At 42.4% G+C, this 18,996-nt stretch overlaps 1 protein-coding gene across 5 annotated transcripts; it reads right to left on the reverse strand.

Annotated features, from left to right (window-relative positions):
• Nucleotides 1-1,060: 1,060 nt before the first annotated feature.
• On the reverse strand, nucleotides 1,061-18,795 carry CDV3 (CDV3 homolog). 5 transcript variants are annotated; one of them, XM_080824483.1, is made up of 5 exons: nucleotides 18,180-18,795; nucleotides 17,347-17,423; nucleotides 8,482-8,627; nucleotides 4,914-5,073; nucleotides 1,061-3,003 (listed from the first exon to the last, which is right to left on the reverse strand). In XM_080824483.1, exons 1-5 carry the CDS (start codon nucleotides 18,417-18,419, stop codon nucleotides 2,997-2,999), a joined length of 630 nt encoding a protein of 209 aa, XP_080680609.1. In that variant the 5' UTR covers nucleotides 18,420-18,795; the 3' UTR covers nucleotides 1,061-2,996. The 5 variants fall into 5 exon arrangements, with proteins under 5 accessions (XP_080680609.1, XP_080680610.1, XP_080680606.1 ...); XM_080824484.1 differs by having other exon boundaries at nucleotides 1,061-3,279; XM_080824480.1 differs by having other exon boundaries at nucleotides 1,061-3,457.
• Nucleotides 18,796-18,996: the final 201 nt, after the last annotated feature.

Below are 18,996 nucleotides of genomic sequence, written 5' to 3' on the forward strand. Positions count from 1 at the left end.
AGGATAAAGTGGAAACAACCCAAATGTTCAAGTGATGAACGAATACTGAACATGGTGTCCACAAAGCTGTTTGGCAATACGAAGAACAGAGTGCTAATGCATGCTACATGGATGACCTCAGACACCTACCAAGTCACACAGGTTAGTTAGAAAAGACCGTGTTGAACAGCCCTGTTTATGGGAGATGTCCAGAAAGAGAAGTCTAAGGGACGAAGAATAGTTGTTGCCTAGGGCAGGGGACTTGGGGAAATGGTAAAGGATTGCTAATGGGTATGGAATTTGGCAGGGGGAGGGGAGGATGAGGAATATGTCCCAGAATTCAGAGTGATGGTTGCACAATTTTTGAGACTACACTAGAAACAGTACTTACATGTAAACTTTAGGAGTGCAACTTTCGGCTCAAGAAAAAACAAAAAACACCAAAAAGCAAAAACCCCAACTATGGAAGATTTTAAGAGGGACGTTAGTGACAGGGACTGTTTTTTTCTTTTTCTTTTTGTAAGTGTTCTATTTTAAGTAGGGCTGTCAAGAAAAACCTCAATCAAGTAGCCAGAATGACCTAGCAGCAATTGTTAACATTAAACATTAAAACTCCATTACCAAAAGTGACTTAAAATATACCTTCTCTAGCCTAGAAAATGTAGAACTATAACACAGACTAAATCCTGAACTTTAAAATGGTTGCTCATTTGACAAATATGTAAGCTTCTCCTGGGACAAGGCCCGAGATCTTTATTCTACACAGTAAAGATTGTGGATTCCCTTGCTATGGTTTATGACAAATTTAATACACTAACAAAGAAAAAAACATACATTTCAATGCTTTAACTTTCATGAAGAATACTCATCCTAGCGCTGCAGCCCCCTTCATTGCAGGTCTGTCTTGTTAACATTCTGCAAACGTTCCTCGAACAGGCGTTGAAGAGTACCATCCTCCTCCAGCGATGGAGGAGTGGCATCAATTAGCCATTTTCAAAAACAGAGGATACACGTTAAGGGTTAAAAATAAAACTACCGGAAGGGGGGGCAGGGAATAAATAAAAATAATCAGACTGCACAATCCATATATTTACTTTTTATTGAATTTGTTAATGTTACAGAGTTCTTGCACTGCCAAACCATGCCTGAGAATTCAAAGAAAGAAATGGTACAATGGACAGCCTCACCCACCCATCATACAGTATATTAAAACTTGATTCATGTGCATTTTTATACTTCACAATCTTTTTAAAAAGTTGTAACAAGAGTTGGAATTTTAAATCTCCTGCAGGTCTTCAGATTTCTAGTATAGTATGCTATTTAAATAAAAGTTCCACATACTCATCTCAGTTCATTCCTCAGTAACATAACCCCCAACAAAATTTTGCCGGAAAAAAAAATGCGTACTTTTCAGGGGAAATATGTGGCTCAAGATCCAAGAGATTATTTGTTAAGATTTTTGGTTCCCAAATGAAGTCTTCAGTTTAACCAAGACTCCCTTGTTTCTTGCTTAATCATCCAACCTCTCCTTGGCTGGCTCAGCTGCTCACCCCAGTACACCAGAAGGCAGGCACCCTGCCTGCCACCTCAAACACCACCAAAGTCATGGCCCAGATGTGGTTGGCAGGTCCTGTCAGGAGATACTGTGACCTCCCAGGAGTCAATTTCTGCACTGACACTTTCATCAAGACTGAACTCCTGGAGGAGATGCCCCCACACCGGGGTAGTTTTACTCGCTCACTTGCTTCACTCTTGCCAGGAGCAAGTCTGCAACTCCTGCATTTGGCAAAGGGATTTATTAGAGAGAAACCCAGACTCTGCGTCAAGTGGTCACATTCCACTTTGAAATATTTCTACTGAACTGAAGATACAAAACCAGTAAATTACCAGACTATCTCATTAGATGGAAAGACTTTTCAGTAATCCTGGGTAGCTTCCTGAAGTCCCTTTAAGGACTAAAAATTACTGGATAGTTTAAGCTGTAATTATTAAAAACAGAAGTGCTACATCACCTGTCTTTCACCCCTGACTCTTCTTCAAATGAACATAAAGACATACCAGGAGGTTGGTAACAGAGCTAAACTGGCACAATCACTGCATCTGTAGTATGTCCAATACCTGAAAAATTTGGGCACAAGTGTATCTGGAAATTCTGTCAAAGATATGCAAGATCTGTGAAAACCTAAGTGGGTTTTAGGTTAAGGTTCTGCTCATGTTGCTCTGAACTGCTAAGGGCCAGTCAGTGAATCCCTTGGCCTGAGCAGAACGCACACTCTTTCCACTGCAGTTTACTGTACAGTTTAGACCTGATTAGAGGAGGCTTAGCAGCACCTGAAGTAGAGCCCCCCACATCCACTGCCCTTGACATCAAAGGCTATTTGGTTCCACTCTAGGGATTGGCAAATTCACAAGACATTTCACAATTCTAATGCATATTTCAGGTCACTTATTTAACCAAGCAATATGCTCTGTCAAAGAACTTATTCCAAGTCAAAGGGAAAAAAAAAAGGCAAAAAAAAAAAAAGGCCGTAATGTGTGGAACACAGAAAAAGCACTACCCAAATAAAAAATGACTAAAAGAAGTAAGATTACTCCCTCCCCTACCCCCTTTCCCACTTGGTGGACCCAAGTTTGGTTGAATTTAATTTGTGGTTACCTCAGAATACAACTCAAAGCTTAAATTATAAAATCACAACCCTACAGAGATTATCTGAACACATGAGTTCTTTTGAGAGCGGCACGTTCCAAGAAGTCTAACACAGCCCACTACAGAGTATCCTTAAGGGTGGGGCACAGGACAGGTTAATTAAGGTCACTTAAATCTTCATCTTTTTTTACAGCAGATCAGAACCCAGATGGCTGACTTTCTGCAGGATTTCTGATAGGAATCCAGTAGAGCTGGTTTCAAGCTTCACACCGACACATACTAGCTGTAACCTTCCATGTCCAGAAGTTGTGATCCACATGAAGTCCGCAACGAGTGCAGCAAACCTGAGGTAGTCAGCCCTTACGAAGGCTCAGTATCTGAACATAAAAAGATTTTGAAATGACCACTGGCTGCAGTTTGTTTTTGTATTTGCAGAGTTAACAACGAAAGAACACTGCTGAATCTAGTTCACACATTTATAGAACAGTGAGAATCCCCCTAAATCCAATATATACAAAGAGCAGCTGTGACACCTGCACCTCCACAGTGCCACAGGGCCGGTCACTTATATCGAGTGGTCTGCATCGGCTGTGGGTCCAGCAGAGATCAGATGATGAATGGCTGTTCCTGGTGGTTAGCTGCAGTCTAGTTACCTTAGAAGGGTTAGCAAAGACCATTCCTTAATTGTACTGTGTGTGGCTGCTTTTTTGATTTTCAAGCACAGCATACTGGTTGTCTAGCTGAAGTTTAAGGGCCTGGTTTTTTGAAACCTCATCCCTACCTCTAGTTTTGTGTCTTACTACTTCAAAGCTCTTCTCCATTTCTTTATCCCTAAGGGAAAAGAAATGTAATCAGTAAATTTCTTCTTCACTAGGTTGTTGATCCTCAAAAAAAAAAAAAAAAAAAAAAAAGCCACCCCCCACCCAACCCCTTTGAAGTATCCTGAGGGAGGAAGAAGAGGGGAAAGTGGTAGAGGAATCCTGCTTTCCCTAAGTCTGGGTTACACCACTTACTTTTACAAAAGACCTACGTTAGTATGGTGACATATATTTTCAGAACAGTGAAAAGCCTCTTCAGATTTCTTTCAGTTAGTGTAAGTTAGGAAAGAAAGTAGGTCTTCCGGTAAAAGCAAAGTAGTGTGATGCAACCTTTCAGAAAGTGGGGACTCTCTTTGCTTTATGCCTTTCTGGCTTAGGAACCATTTCATAGGAATTCTCTACTTTCGATAGCGGGGGAAACCTGCACATAAAATCATCTGATCATTTTCTGGGCTTCAAAGAAACAGAAAACACAAATACTGAATCTCTATGGTCTTATTTTCTGTGGCAGCAATCTATTTGAATACTGTTTACTGCAAACCTATTTTGGGACCAACTTGAAGACAACTGCAAAGTCAAAAGGCTATCTGATGACACGGTGATTCCGTCTAAGAGTCACTTTTATTTTTAGCAAATACAAACAATACATCTCTTTATGCCTAACGGCAACAATTTTCTGATTCAAGTCAGGTTCTACTCATTATTCAATGATTTCTCCTCACTTCTCCTTGGTGGGAATGGATCAGATAAAGCAAGTTGAGTGTGGGGAATCACTGCCCCTTATTCTGTAGGACAGAGCAGAGGAGCAAGTCCAATGGAGGCTTAAGTTCAAGCCAGATGAGCTCTCAAAGAGACAAAAAGACTAGGATTTACTTTAAAAGCCAACCCCCCCAAAACCAGTTATTTCCATCTGATGTCCTTTAACATTTCTTGCCATTTTATTTACTTTAAAAAAAAAAAAAAAAATCATGTCCCTACAAAGGATGTGGAAGTGCCATATGTGGTCATTTAATTCCAGGTAGCATTCATTTTAAGTACCTGCTGAAATAAGATTATTTTAATATTAGATTTATAAATGCCAACATCTTTCATCTATCACATCAACTGGGAATACAATGAAATATTGCTCTTACATTTCTAGTTTCCATGTTATAAGGAACATGTGCTTACAAGAATTCTAAATAGATACATGTCATAGCTACAGAACACCACAAACCAGGAATAAAGAAACTTTTGAAGACAATGTCTGTCTTTGGTGCTTCTTACCCACTGCCCCCTTCCAGAGTCCTTACCCCTTTCCCCACCCTCAGGCTTATAAGTCCCACGTAACGCACAGCTGCCTGTCGGCTGTAGCCTGGGCTTTCCCAAGGAGATCCCCTCCCCTCCACCTCAGGTGGGTTTTCCTATATCCCACTCGCTGGCCAAGGGACAGGGTTCCCAGACAAAAGGCAGGAGTTGACAGTACTTACTTCCGGCTTTCTACATGCTTGGCAGTGGACTGCAGGGATGGGAACTGTGTATCACTGTAGATTTCTGGTGGTCCTTGTGGTGTTTTCCTTGTTGTGGTTAACCTGGCTCCAGGAGGCCTATACACACCGCTAGTCATTGCCGGTTCTGGGGTCTCTGTAACTAACATTTCATAACAGTTCAGAGAAACTATTCAAATGCCTTGGCATTCTAGTAAGCTAGTCCCGCATTCCCAATGACTTGACAATTACAGAAAAAAACCCAATACCTACACAAGAAGTCTCTCTGGACAACAGAAGAAGAGTTATCTGAGAAAATGTCTGACAGTGAAAATACTCTTCTCTTTCAGGCGCAGTCTTCTAACTTCTCTTTCATGTACAACACTTCGATTACCTATGTAAATGAGTTCTTTCAAACTTACTGGAAGTGGGAGAGGAATCTTGTTTGTGGACCTGTGAGACAGTCTCTCAGCTACTGTCTTTCAGAACAGCACAACCTCAGCCCTCAGTTTACATACAGGTAAATGTGGGTAATGACTTCTTTATCTGTTTGGTGGGTTAGATAACACGCCATGTGTAAAGAATTTACTTATGAAAATGCTTGTGTATATATTTACTTCTAAAAGACTAGTAAAAATAAACCACTACGTATCTTTAATAATTTCCTTGTCTCCCACATCAATGGATTGTAAGGCTCTTTGTCTTATTTTATAAACACAGGTAAAGCAGGAAAAGAATGAGGCAGCTGGGCAGCCCAAAGTCTTCCAGGATGGCTAATGTTTTCGGGACAGAATCTTTCAGCCTTTCCTTATGCATCATTTTTTCTCTCCCCATTCTCAATATGGATTCAGTACTTTATGTGTGTTTTCCATTTATCAAAAACTTCATTTCAAATAAACGCCTATGCCATCATTTATTAGCTGCAATATAATGCAGCCATTTGAATACTACTATAAAAGCTTATTGTCTCATACAGCTTTTAATTAAGTGTGGGAAAGCTGTAGTATTGCACGCATTCATTATTGACTGAGCACCTGCTGTGTCAGGAGCTGTTCTAAACTGCATGGTGGAAGATACAAATGTTAAGGACATGCCTTCATGAACTGGACTGGATATTCAGGCTGCTAGCCACATGCAGCCATCTGAAATGAAATAAACTTAAGAATTCAGTTCCTTAGTTCTAGTAGTCTAGTAGCATTTTAAGTGCGTAATAGCCACCTGTGGCTAGCAGCTATTTCGGCTAACAATGCTATTCTGTCACTGCAAAAAGTACTGTGGGGCAGTGCTCGGCTCGAGGGAGGAGACGCATCCACGTAAAGGTTGGTGCCATACCGAAAATGAGTGGGGGAAGGGATTGTAAAGGGAGCACACGACAGGCAGGGGTCTCAGTGTTGAGGTGGAAACAAAACAAGGCCTAAAAGCCACAAGGAGGCAAACCTAGCTAGAGTAGGCAAATAAGCCAAATCTGGTCCGACTCCAGCTTTCCTAAATGGCTCACTGGAATGCAGCGACACTCACTGGGTGTCTCCATCAGCTGCCTCTGTGCTGTCACAGCAGGGCTGGGCAATTAAAATCCTCTTCCGCGCGGCCCTCAAAATCTAAATTACCTCTTATCTGGCCCTTTGCAGAAGCAGCTTTCTTAGAGGCTCCTAATACAAAGGAAAGAGGATTCAGGATGAGAACCTAGACACAAAGGGCCTGTGGCAGCAGTGTACCTGGTATCCTCAAGAAGCAGGGTAAGTGAGGACCAGATTCAAAGAAACAGCAAGTCAGAAGAAGGGATCACAAGGCAGGGATCCCAGGCCTTGCAGGTCACTGAGAACTTCAGCTTCTCCTCTGAGGAGGGGGGCATGCACAGAAGCAGGCAGACCAGCAAAGAGATGACCTCACTGATCCATATAAAAATTAACAGTTCAAACCAGGGTGGTAGCAGTGGCCCTGGAGAGAACTAGTCACACAGAGTCTGATTTTGAAAATAAAGACAAAACAAATTTACTGACGAATGAGATTTAGGTGTGGAACAAGGAAAAGGCATCAAAGAGGACTCCAAGAGCTGTGGCCTAAGGGACTGAATGAACAGCAAGGAGATTAGGAAAGCCGTGTGCTAACCCCTGACATGGGTTTGAACTGCATGGCTCCACTAACACGTTCATGTTTTCGATAAATACGGTAGAGAACTGTAAATGGATTTTTTCTTTACACTTTTAATATTCTTCCTCTAGCTTATTCTAAGAATATAATAGGATAAATATATAAAATATTTGTTGTTACTGATAACAACCACTAACTGGTTACTGGTATGTTTGTTACTCTTAAGACTTTTAGTCACAGCAGGCTCTCAGTAGTTAAAATTTTGGGGTAGTCAGATGTGAAACGTGGATCTGACTGCACAGAGGTTCGGGGCCCCCACCCTCACATTGTTCAAGGGTCCACTGTACATGAGTTCCGCTGGGGATATGCGGATATCGAGATGCTGGCTTGGCGGCTAAGCATGTGTGGAGGTCAGGAGAGATGTTAGCTGGTGTGAATTTTGGAGTTGCCGGCATGTGGACACTGTCAAAGGAGGGAGGGCACAGAAAAGAGAGTGGCAGGGGCGAACCACTGGGGTAGGTTCTCTCTCAGAGGCAGGAGAAAAGAAATTCCAGCCAGGGAGACAGTATCAACAGTGGAGGGAGCAGGAGACTGCGGTGTCCTGGGGTGATCAGCTATGGCAAGCGCTGCTGATGGGGCAAACTGGGTGAGGATTGGAGACCTGGACACTGAGGTTAGCAATGCTCAGATCATCAGAGAGAGAGGAAGTAAAAAATAGCTAAATGGAAAAACATATATATATACACCTAGCAAAGGGCTAGGAAGGATGCCAAGAATGCTGATACATACTAATTATCTGTGATCTCTGGGCAGTACAATTTGGAGTGAACTATTATTCTATTATTCTGCATTTTAAAAAATTGGATAAAAAAAAAAACCTGGCTGTATGTGATAACGCAATGTTTCTCAAACTTCTCTCAACACTGCCATTTCTAAGGAACCCTTTTAGACATCTGTTTCCTAAACACCATGCCCCCACACCAGGAAATGTTAATACCACAGATACACTGTGCACCTGCTCACACACTTCGGGGGCAACACCCCACTAGAAGATCTAACACTTCTTCATGCCCCCACCAAGAACCTCTTCTTATCAGCTCTTAGGAGTGATAAAATGTGCCCTTCTGAGAATTCATGCCTCAAGACAGAGTAAATGAGGAACAAGGGAAAAAACATAAAGACAGGTGGAAACATACAATTTCCCTTAGCCAACTGTCAAAAATTGACACAAATTACAAGTATTTAAGTTTGGCAAGTTAGTTTACATATAAATTTAAGGAGCCTACAGAAAAGCACGTCTCTTAAGGTCTAAATTCCTTTACACAGGATGTGAAACTCTTCAAACAGACAAATACAAACATCTCTCTTAAAAGCAGAAAGGAACCCCACTCATTCTACTACAAGCATTCATTTAGTTGCATGCCAACAGTACACTGAATTATACACAGACAGCTGTAGGAGAATAAAATATTAAGCTTACCAATTACTGCAGCAGGAGGTGCTTGCACCGGGGCTGTTTTATTCCAGGGGCCTGAAGATTTCTCTACACCACCGCCGCCACCTCCACCTTCTTCCCAGTTATCACCTGGATCTTCTCTTTTCTCATTATCATCTTCTTCCTTTTCACTAGTGGAAAAGCAAACAAGTGAATTCAATTACAGAACTACCAGGAAAATCACCACTCCATATCCTTGCTTGTTTCAAGGCTGATCTGTGTGACCCTAAGACAAGTCACCCAACCTCTTCAGAGCCCCAGTGACCCACTTGCTTAAAAGAAACAGAGACAGAAATAGGGGATTTTATCTGTTATACACTGGGACTTCCACCTGACTTCATATGAAAGGACTGCACTGCTACAAAACGTTTAGAAAACTACTTGGTCTGATAGTCTCTGCTTTCCTTTCTTGCAAACCTCATATAGTCAAGAACACTTAGAAATATTTACCATACTGACATGCCAGGCTTAGGACAATCTATGTCATTACATACAGCAGCCCCAAGTAAGAGCAGGACCCCAGCTACCAACCTCACGCAACTGCTGGAGGAAGAGGCCAGGCTAACCTGAGAAAAGGGGACTTAAGAGGGATTAAGAGGGTAAGCTCTGGATTTCTCTAGGACCAGACCAGAGCAGCTGAATAAGCACTCATGGTAAGCAAATTTTCAGTAATAAAATAATTTTTGAAGGTTGTATAATTTCATTTCCTAATTCTTTAGCACATATTACAAAATACTCTCAAAATGAGAATTCACATTCCAACAGAAGAAACAAGCCTGTGTTCAGTGTTGACATCAGTGCTACAGACTTTGTTAGTGCCAGTCTCTACTGTTTGACACAGGGAAGATATAGAACTGGTTCCTATCACCAGATATGTCACCCATTTAAAGAAGAGAATACAAAAACTCAAGTCTTTGGCTTTATTAGTAATTAGAAATGTGAAAGATAGCCTCAGTGGTATCCCAAGACTGTGTGTAGTGTTTATGCCTATTTCTTATTTCTTTATTCTTAAATTGGCTTGATTCAAGAATCAGGGAGTCAAATCTAACTGCCTTTTGTTGAGATTCTCCTTTGCTGCTGCTACCGCCTGTGGCACAGCAACCAACCTTTCACTAAAATTATGTTTCGTGACAGTGGTGGTTTTTCCTAGAACTTCAGCTTATCAACCTCCTTTACCATTCTGACCACGCTTTTCTCTCCTACTGAAAAAAAAAAAACCCAACAAACCAGGGCTGTTGCCTAAAGCTGTCCTCCGCCTTTTACTCTTTCAGACATCTTCTCCCTTTGACGCCTGATCAGTGATCATGGCCTTAACAATGTACAGATGACTCCCACCCTACTGTGTATGACCCTGGGAACATCACGGCCCCTCCTGGCTTCTACAAAAGGATACTCAGAGTGTTTTCCTGCCATTTCTGTTAAAATAAGACAAGGAAAGTGCTAGCTATAAGACACATTTCTCGAATAACCAACAGTCTCTTTTAAAGACCCTTATAGAGGGTCTGGGTGGCTCAATGGGTTTAAGCATCTGCCTTCAGCTCAGGTCATGATCCTGGGGTCCTGGAATCAAGTCCTGCCTCAGGTTCCCTGCTCAGTGGGGAGCCTGTTTCTCTCTCTGCCTCCCACTTCCCCTGACAAATATTTGTCCCTCTGACAAATAAATAAGAAAGACCTTAAAAAAAAGAAAAAAGACAGAGGAAAATTTCAAAGACAACAACCACCAACAGAGGTGACTCCAGATTTTGGAGGCCTAGGGTGACAATCAGGGAGGGGAGAGGGGAATGAACACATCCTCAACCAGCATTTGTAGCATGATTTTACTTAAGACTGTAGGAGGAAAAAAGAATGAGAATAGGGCCAAGCCACCCTTCAGTTTCCCTTTTTTTGTTAACACATAATAGAATCTGTACAGCCATTTAAAATAGAATTCCTTTCTTGTTAACACATAACAGAATCTGTACAGCCGTTTAAAATGCTGACATGGAAGTAATATTCATGTCAGTTAAGCCAATGGCTTTCTAAAACAAAATCTATACACCTTAATATAAGTAGGACATTCTGATTTTTAAAAAAAGTTTAAAAAAGTAGCTGGGTGCTAGAATGCCTGATTTTATTTTCTTCATACAGCAAGTAGTTACGAGCAGATTCTAAAACCAGACTTCCTGGTTCAAATCATCTGGGTTTTGCCACTGACTAGGCCAGGAGACTTTGAGTATGACACTTAACTTTTGTATGCCTCAGTTTCCTCTATGTAAAATGGGGATAATAGCTCCATTATGAAAATTAAATGAGTTAATAGACACAAAAGCACCAAGAAAAGTGCCTGGCATAGAGTAGGTGCTGTTAAATGTTATGACTTTTTTTGTTTTTTGGAGTAGGGGGTGGGGCAGAGGGAGAGAGAATATTCATTAAACAGATTCTATGCGGAGCATGGAGTCTGACAAAAAATCTCACTACCCCAGCTGAAACCGAGTCGGACGCTTAACTAACTGCACCACCCAGGCGCCCCACTATTACATGCTTTTTAATATCCATTTGAGTTTTCAGACAGATGCCATATTTATACTAGGAAAAAAAAAGAGAACAAAACTCAAAATCTCAAAAACCCACAACATGAACAGTTCTTTTTAAACAGATTTTTAAAAATAAGATACCAAACACTATGACCCTGTTTTTGACAATTTACACATAGAAAGAATGACCAGGTAAGGATATGAAGGTCCTAATTTATCCAGGAGTCTAACAGTGGTATCCTAACATTAGAACTGTTCCAAAATATTTTTTTTTTCAGTCACCCACTTCTCAGAACTGATGCCAATGTAATTTTACTTTCATGTAATTTGCTAGGTTCCTGAGTAAAAACGTAAGTGTTATTTACCTAGTTACATAAGACTTGTTAGTATGTACCAGTAACCCAATCCCAGCCAGACAAGGAAGTAAGACCCCTACAAGGACTTTAAGAACCTTCACCGCACTTTTATACTCATATATATCCCCAAGGTATGCTAGCTTTCTGTTTGTCATTTACATTGTGAAACACTTACCTCAGCAAAATGTGCTGAATCACTTGTTCAAACATACACACTATTTTAAAATAGATTTTTCTTCAAATTCTTTAATATTTGGTGATTAATATATCTAAACTGGAATTATCACCTTACAGTAAGCAATCAACTGAACACTAAAAAAATTTTAACACCGATTATCTCTAAACAGAAGGGATTAGAGATCACTCTCATACGTTTTTTTAAGCTGTTACACCTTTTAAAAACCCTTTAAAAATATAGTTTTTCTAATTCACAATAAAATACTAAAGAAAAGCCCCAAATTGGCTTGACAGAATACTGATGATCCATGTAAAAGAAGTTCCTTTACTGTAATGTTTACTACTCTTCACCCTGAGACAAGTGAAGAATGAATAAATCACAAATCTAAAAATCCCTTTAAATTATAAAATATTACTAAATAAGAGGAATTTAATTAAAGGGATTGTGCATCTGTAATAATAGGCACAAGACAACTTAGTATTTTGGTTTCTTAAGATTTTAAAGTATTAAACTATACATTGGAAATTGTCTAATAAAGACCCTTCATCCAAGAGAGGGAAGGAACAAAGGCCCAGAGATGCTAAAAGCCTTGTCAAAAGGCTGTAGGACTAAGGGCAGCGTAGAAATTAACTTAAAAATCCGATTACTTTTTCTTACTTACACACTTCCAGAAAATGTCAAATCTCTCAATGTCGTAAGACACACGTTGCAAAGAATCATTTCCACAGGAGAAAATTAGGCTAAAATTTGGTATTTGACCCAAACAGAATATATAGCTAAATTTATAGCTGATTAATATTATCAGCTAAATTTCACATTTCTAAACACTACACTGCTACTTGTAAATACATTATCACAATTTAAAGTCTATGGTCTTAAATACGCAACAGTCTGTAAGGTACTAGTGGTGGTATAGCTGAATGAAGCAAGGAAATGTAATATTTACTGAGTATCTATCTAGAAGGCCAGACCCTGTCCTATCACTTCACAAATTAAACCTCACAATAACACCAAGGCAGGCAGGAGACTTACTGTACAAAGGAAGACACAGACACTCAGACATTTAAGCCCCTTCCCCAGGGCTACAAAGTAGCAAGCCAAAACCCCTGTCTCCAGAGCTCATACTCTCTCATGTTGCTTCTTTCATTTTATCCTCTTTAGAGCTCTAACATATGACACAGAAATTTTCTCTATTTTGAGCAAATTCATTTTCAGTACGGCTGATCAGGATTACACAACCTGCAGCAGTTTCTTAATAAAGATGGGACATCCTTACCTCTTTTATCTCACAGGACATTACATGAGAGTTCATACATCCTAACCCTCCTTCCCCAATACTAGGGTTTTAGCAGCTAAAACAAAATCCAGACTTGACTGTGCTTCTGCATCTCCACTGGTTTGCCCTATTACCCAACCACTGTTACAACAGCAAAATGGCCAGACATGGCCTGATGAGCTATGCTGGCAGCTTCCTCCAAGGACTCTTTCTCAATGTCTTCATGGGAGACTAAGTGTCTCTCTCTCCTGTGTTCCACAGTATCCTGCCCATCACTGAAATGATCTACTGGTGTTTAGTAGAGCAGGATTATTTCTACAACCCTGATGTCAGGCACACTACAGTCACACTAAGATTTGCTACAATGAATCCAGCTTTGCTGCAGGAGTGATTTCTTCAAGTAACAACTTACCCAGCTCTACCTAATGATTTTAAAGGTCTATTCTTTTTTTGTTGTTGTTAAGATTTTATTTATTTGACAGACAGAACACGCACAAGCAAGGGGAGCGGCAGAGGAAGAGGGAGAAGCAGGTTCTCTGCTGAGCAGGGAGCCCAATGCAGGACTCAATCCCAAGGCCTTGGGATCATGACCCGAGCTGAAGGGAGATGCTTAGCCAACTGAGCCACCCAGGTGTCCCTAAAGTTCTAGATTTTCTTTCTTTCTTTTTTTTTTTTTTAAGATTTATTTGACAGAGACAGCAAGAGAGGGGACATAAACAGGGGGAGCGGAAGAGGGAGAAGCAGGCTTCCCGCCAAGCAGGGAGCCTGATGAGGGACTTGATCCCAGAACTCTGGGATCGTGACATGAGCCAAAGGCACCCAGGCACCCCAAGTTCCAGATTTCTTAAGAAGGTTCCTAAAAAAACCACTGGGCTCCAAGAACTCATTTTTTTTTTTTTTTAAAGTAAGCCCAAGATGATGCTTGAACTCACAACCCTGAGACTGAGTCACATGCTCCCCACCCCCTACTGAGCCAGCCAGGTACCTCTCCAGGAAGTCAATTTATTATTGAAACATGACAAATACTCAACATTTAGTAACTTCAAATATTAAATTAAATCCATTTTAAAGATAAGAGGCCTACAGGTCCCATTTAGACTGCTAACAATCCAACAATCCAAGCTCCAATGTTAAGCCCCTTTTATCACCATCCCAATGGCACCCCTTTAAAGAACCTGTCTCTACATAATGAGGACCTTGAACACATCTATTAATTTAGACACATAATCTGTACGCAAGCTGTTTTAATACTCTTGGCACTTAAATCTTGAGCTAGTTGGTAAATGTGTTACAACATTAATACAGCATTGTTTGCTGCTACTGAAAATTTCCTTTCAAATGAACACTTACCTTCAATAAAGGTCCAGCATGCTAACCTATCATAAGGTCTAGTGTTAAAAAATTTTTAAGGCTATACGCAGAATTTGCAGCTAACTAAAGCAAATGTGACAAAAATGATTAGGAGATCTATGCAAAGAGTATATGGATACTTATTTCATCTTTCTTGGAACTTTCCTGAGGTTTCTAATTTTTCAAAGCAAAAAGTTGGAGGAAAAAACTTTATAAGGCTGAAAATGTCAAGATATTTTAAGTCTAATTCCCAAGTTTCATATTCCCTTATCTCATACAGAGATAGCAAAGCTGCCTCTCTCTCAGAAGAAGTTTAACAAATTGAAAGCATAAAGAATCATGTGCTCCAACTTCTCAAAGGTATCTCCTTTCTTCTTCCCCTTCCTAAAGGCTTCTGCCTAAAAGATTAAGACCAAGCTACAGAAGACAATAATTCAAGGTCTATAGTTGAACACTCTGAGAGGGATTTTTGTTTGGTATGGTTATACTCATGCCAACCGGAACATGTTATTTCCTATCAGGTTCACAGTGAATTGACTCACCAGAGTCTTCAGTCATGATAGTAGTCAGTGTACCTTCACTACCCCTTGTCCTCAAATCTTGGTATTATAAATCAGGTGCCTCATGGTTAAATAACAAATTGCCAAGACTAAGTTATTCTAATTTACCCAATGAATAGAGAAGATTAGTATTGCTGAGTGGGTATTTTACAAATACCCTATTCAAAAATCCTCACAATAATCCTAGGAGTTGTCTCAATTCTGCAGATCAGAACCAACACTCCAAAGTAAAATGACTTGCCCAGGGTCACACATAAGCAGAGGCTGAAACCCAGGTTCCTCTTTCTCCAAAGTCCACGTTTTCATGACATTATCAACTCCATCCCATTTATGTGAGTAACCTACTTCCACTCCTTTGAAGAAAACGAAGTGTCTTCTTTCCTTGGGGATCCCAATCCCACCGAGTTTCACTGTCAAAACATTTAATACAAAGTTTACAAGGATAGAGAGTATAGAGTGTGAAAATCTGTCATTATTATTAGACCTCAGATGATGTCTCACACTCAAGTCTTTCCTGAAGGCTGTTAGATCGTGAAGGTAATGGAAAAAAGGCTCTTGACTCCACGGTGACTGAGCCGCCACAAAAGCAGCTTCCTAAAAATATGTTTTTCAATGTTAGGTTAGAGAAAGACCTGTGGCAGACCACTCAGGAGTAAGACTAGGTGCTAAGAATAACAAGAAAAACAACATAAAAGCTGGTAAAGCTTCAGGTCAAGCAGAATTTGAACACTCATACTAGCTGAGATTTACCTACGCCCTGGCAGAGGTGAAAGACATAATTTAAGAAATGTTTCATTATCTCTGGAGTAGCCAGAAAGACAAAAATAACCTTGAGTATGGATATAGGATACATAATCAGTGACAGAAAAACAGACCTCCATAATAAAAAAATATAATAATAAAAATAGTAATAATATCCTCCATAATATAATAAAATCAATTTCTAGCAGTCTGAATTCGAAACCTTTCCCCTCAGAAAGTGCTACTCTTGCTCAGTAAGTTCAACATGGTCAAACACTATTCCTCCTGTCACTCGATCTTCAGAATCTGCAGTTAAGAAGCTGTGCTCAGGAAAGACAGACCAAGAGCCTTCTTCTACAGCCAAACAGGAACCACACAGCCAGTGCCAAAGCCCCAATGGATAAGAACTTCACATCTCCTCCTCTTCATTTTCACAGGTCAAACCCCAGAATCCGGGTTATTTTCTTAACTACACCTCTCCAGAAACATCTCACAAATTCAAGAAGCTGTTGGGAGTAAAATTTAGCCTAATCACTTCTACTTATCATTACTTCAAAAGAACCTCAAGAGTGGAGAAGCCCCATTTCCTAAAATGTTTCCCACAATCAGTCAGGTTTCACTTTGGTTAAGCTCACTAAACCATGAGAAAGAACCTAGGAGATAAATGCCTGGCACTCTGGGAGGTATTCAACAAAAGTCAAAAATATTAGCCCTGGTGTTTGAATTTGAGTAACTTATGTAAGGCCATAAATATTACCACTTGGAGGAGTCAAAAGACAGTATTCTGTTAAGGAAAATTACTTCTGCCAGTGTGCCACGTGGTCACTGGTATACACAAACTGCAAACTTCGAACTGGAGGCAGTTCATTACATCATTTATTTCTTTAAACTGGGAATGAAAGAATTTTAACCTTAAAAATGGTGGAACCATACATTCACCTGTTTTTTCTACTTTACGAGCCTATTAAAGTAAGATATCTATTCACATGAATCTAAAACCAACTATCACAGATTGGACTTAATATGTTAATTTCAAATCCCCTAAACCAACCAACCCATTTTTAAAAAACCACTGTCTTCTTGAACTTTTTTTTTTTTTAAGATTTTATTTTATTCATTTAAGAGAAAGAAAGAGAGAAAACAAGCAGCGGAAGTGGGAGAGGGAAAACCAGACTCCCAACTGAGCTGGGAGCCCAACAGGACCTGGAAATCATGACCTGAGCAGCAGACGCTTAACCATCTGAGCCACCAAGGTGCCCCTGTTTTCTTGAACTTTAAAAATAACATGCTCAGACTATCTGATGCCCTATAAAATTCTAGGGAGAATAAATCTGCAGTGTTAGGATACTGGTTATTCTTGAGGGTGAAGGTAGTGACTAAAAGGGCTTTAGATAACCTCTGCAGGAGTGATGTTCAGTTTCTTGACCTTGCTGTTGATTACACAGACTGGTCTCACTGGGTGAACATATAAAATCTGTACATCAATTAAGTATACTTAAATTACAAAAATACGTATATATTAACTTGCTTATTGGAGAGATCTGAAAACCACGTTATTTTTGAATCAAACGAACAAAACCCCTAAGTTCAACACACCAATGTTAAAAGTGAACGCCTTCAAACCACAAAATCCATTTCATTTTAGCGGTCTCAAATAAGTAGGCAAGCTCTCACAGGATTTTGGAGCTGATAGCTAATTTGATCAGCATACAGAAGGACTGCCCCCACAGAAACAAGGAAGACACAATCCATTACAGCCCTAATATGCATATCTAAAGCATGAGGCCCCTGTGATACAGTTTGGGGGCTGGTGAAAAACCAAATATACTATACCTATCCTAAGGGTTATCTAAACGCGTTTGTAACCAGACCATACCTTATTTGCATCGCCTGAACTCTGAGGCCGCTGTAATCAACCTCTTTTTGCTCAAATTCTTTCCACTCATCTTCATCCTGTAAAACACACACCATTTGATCAATTAAAGGTATTTGTTAAAACACAACTACGGCAAATATCAGACTATGAAAAGAGGATCAAGCGTCTGGAACCTAAAATATAGACTCGTTTTCTGGCCAAAGGCCCTTTTTGATCCCAAGGCGGCCGACTAGGCTAGAGGACAAACGTGCCCAGCAGTCCAACCCTCTTACTTCCACCGGGTTCCTTCCAGAGAGCTGTTACTTTAAAAGCAACCAGGAAAAGTCGAATGAAAAAGTCAATGGTAACCCCACAACTAAATGTCTACCACAATGTTGTCATGAGACTTATTCTGTTACGGGTTTAGAGGCCAAGCCATGGTAATTAAAGCTGCCACAAATGCGATTGTTAGAAAATTCTGCTCAGACTGGCGGGCTGAAGTCAGAACACCAAATTACTCAGAGCAGACGTCACTCGATAAATGCTGCTCTGGGCTGGGTACTTCGGACCCAGACTCATTTCCCCTCGAGGGTACCGCGGACCGGCTCTCGGTCCCGGCCAGCCACACGAGGTGGGAAGGGCGGGGCGGGAGACGCCTGGGGGTCCCGCGGGGAGAGGCGGGCCGGCCCGGCGTGGGAAGCCCCCGTCACATGGCCAGCCTCCGCGCCCGTCCGCCCGCTGGCCGGCCCCTCCCGGACGCTTCCCCGGGCGGGCAGGCGGGCGGCCGGCGGGGGCGGGCACATGGGCGCAAGCGCGCGGCCCGGCCCCGAATCCCGGCCTCTCCGGCCCCTCACCTTAGTCACGGCCTTGGTGGCGGCCCCGGGGCCGGAGGCCCCCGCGACCGCGGTCCCGCCGTCGCCCGGCCGGGCCCCCGCGCCCGCCCCGCCGCCCGCCGCGCCCGCGGCTCCGCTGCTCCCGCCGGCGCCGCCCGCCGCACTCGCGGCACTCGCCGCCCGGCTGCTCCGCTCCTTTTTCTTCTTCTTGTCCCTCTTGGCGAAGAAGTTGTCTAGGCTCCGCTCCTCCGTCTCGGCCATGGCCGCAGCTTCCTCGGCCTGGATGGGTGGGGCCGGCGGCGGGCGCGGCCCGCGGGGCTCAGAGCTCGGGGTCGAGGCCGGCTCTGCGCTCACGCTCCCGGGCGCGGCGACGACTCAGCCTCGCGGGGTCGCCGAGGCGTGTGCGGCGGGGCGGGCGGCTCCCCCCGCGGGCTGGCGGGCGGTGGTACGGTCCGCCTAGGGGATCGCGAGCCGGTGCCGCCGCTCGAAGCCGCCGGGGCTGCCGCTGCTGCCGAGCCCGCGGTGCAGGATCCCGTCCGCTCCGCAGCCGGAGGGGAAAAGGAACGCGCGGGCCAGCGGCTCCGGCGAGAGTGCTTGGCTAGCGGCGGCGCGTGCAGGAGGAAGACACGCGCGCGCAGGCCCGGAGAGGAAGGGAGAGGGGGTAGGGAGGGGAGGGAGGGGGAGGAGGGAGGGCGGGCCACCAGAAGAGAGAGGCAGCGCCCGCGCGTGCGTACTTAGCCCCGCCCGCCGCTGTGGGAGCGCAGAGGGGCGGGCGGCGGGAGGAGTCGGAGGCGGAGCTGTCAGAGGAGCCAATCAGATGTCAGAACGAAGCGCTTAG

The sequence above is a fragment of the Martes martes genome, assembly GCF_963455335.1.
Source record: "Martes martes genome assembly, chromosome: 1".
Taxonomy (NCBI): domain Eukaryota; kingdom Metazoa; phylum Chordata; class Mammalia; order Carnivora; family Mustelidae; genus Martes; species Martes martes.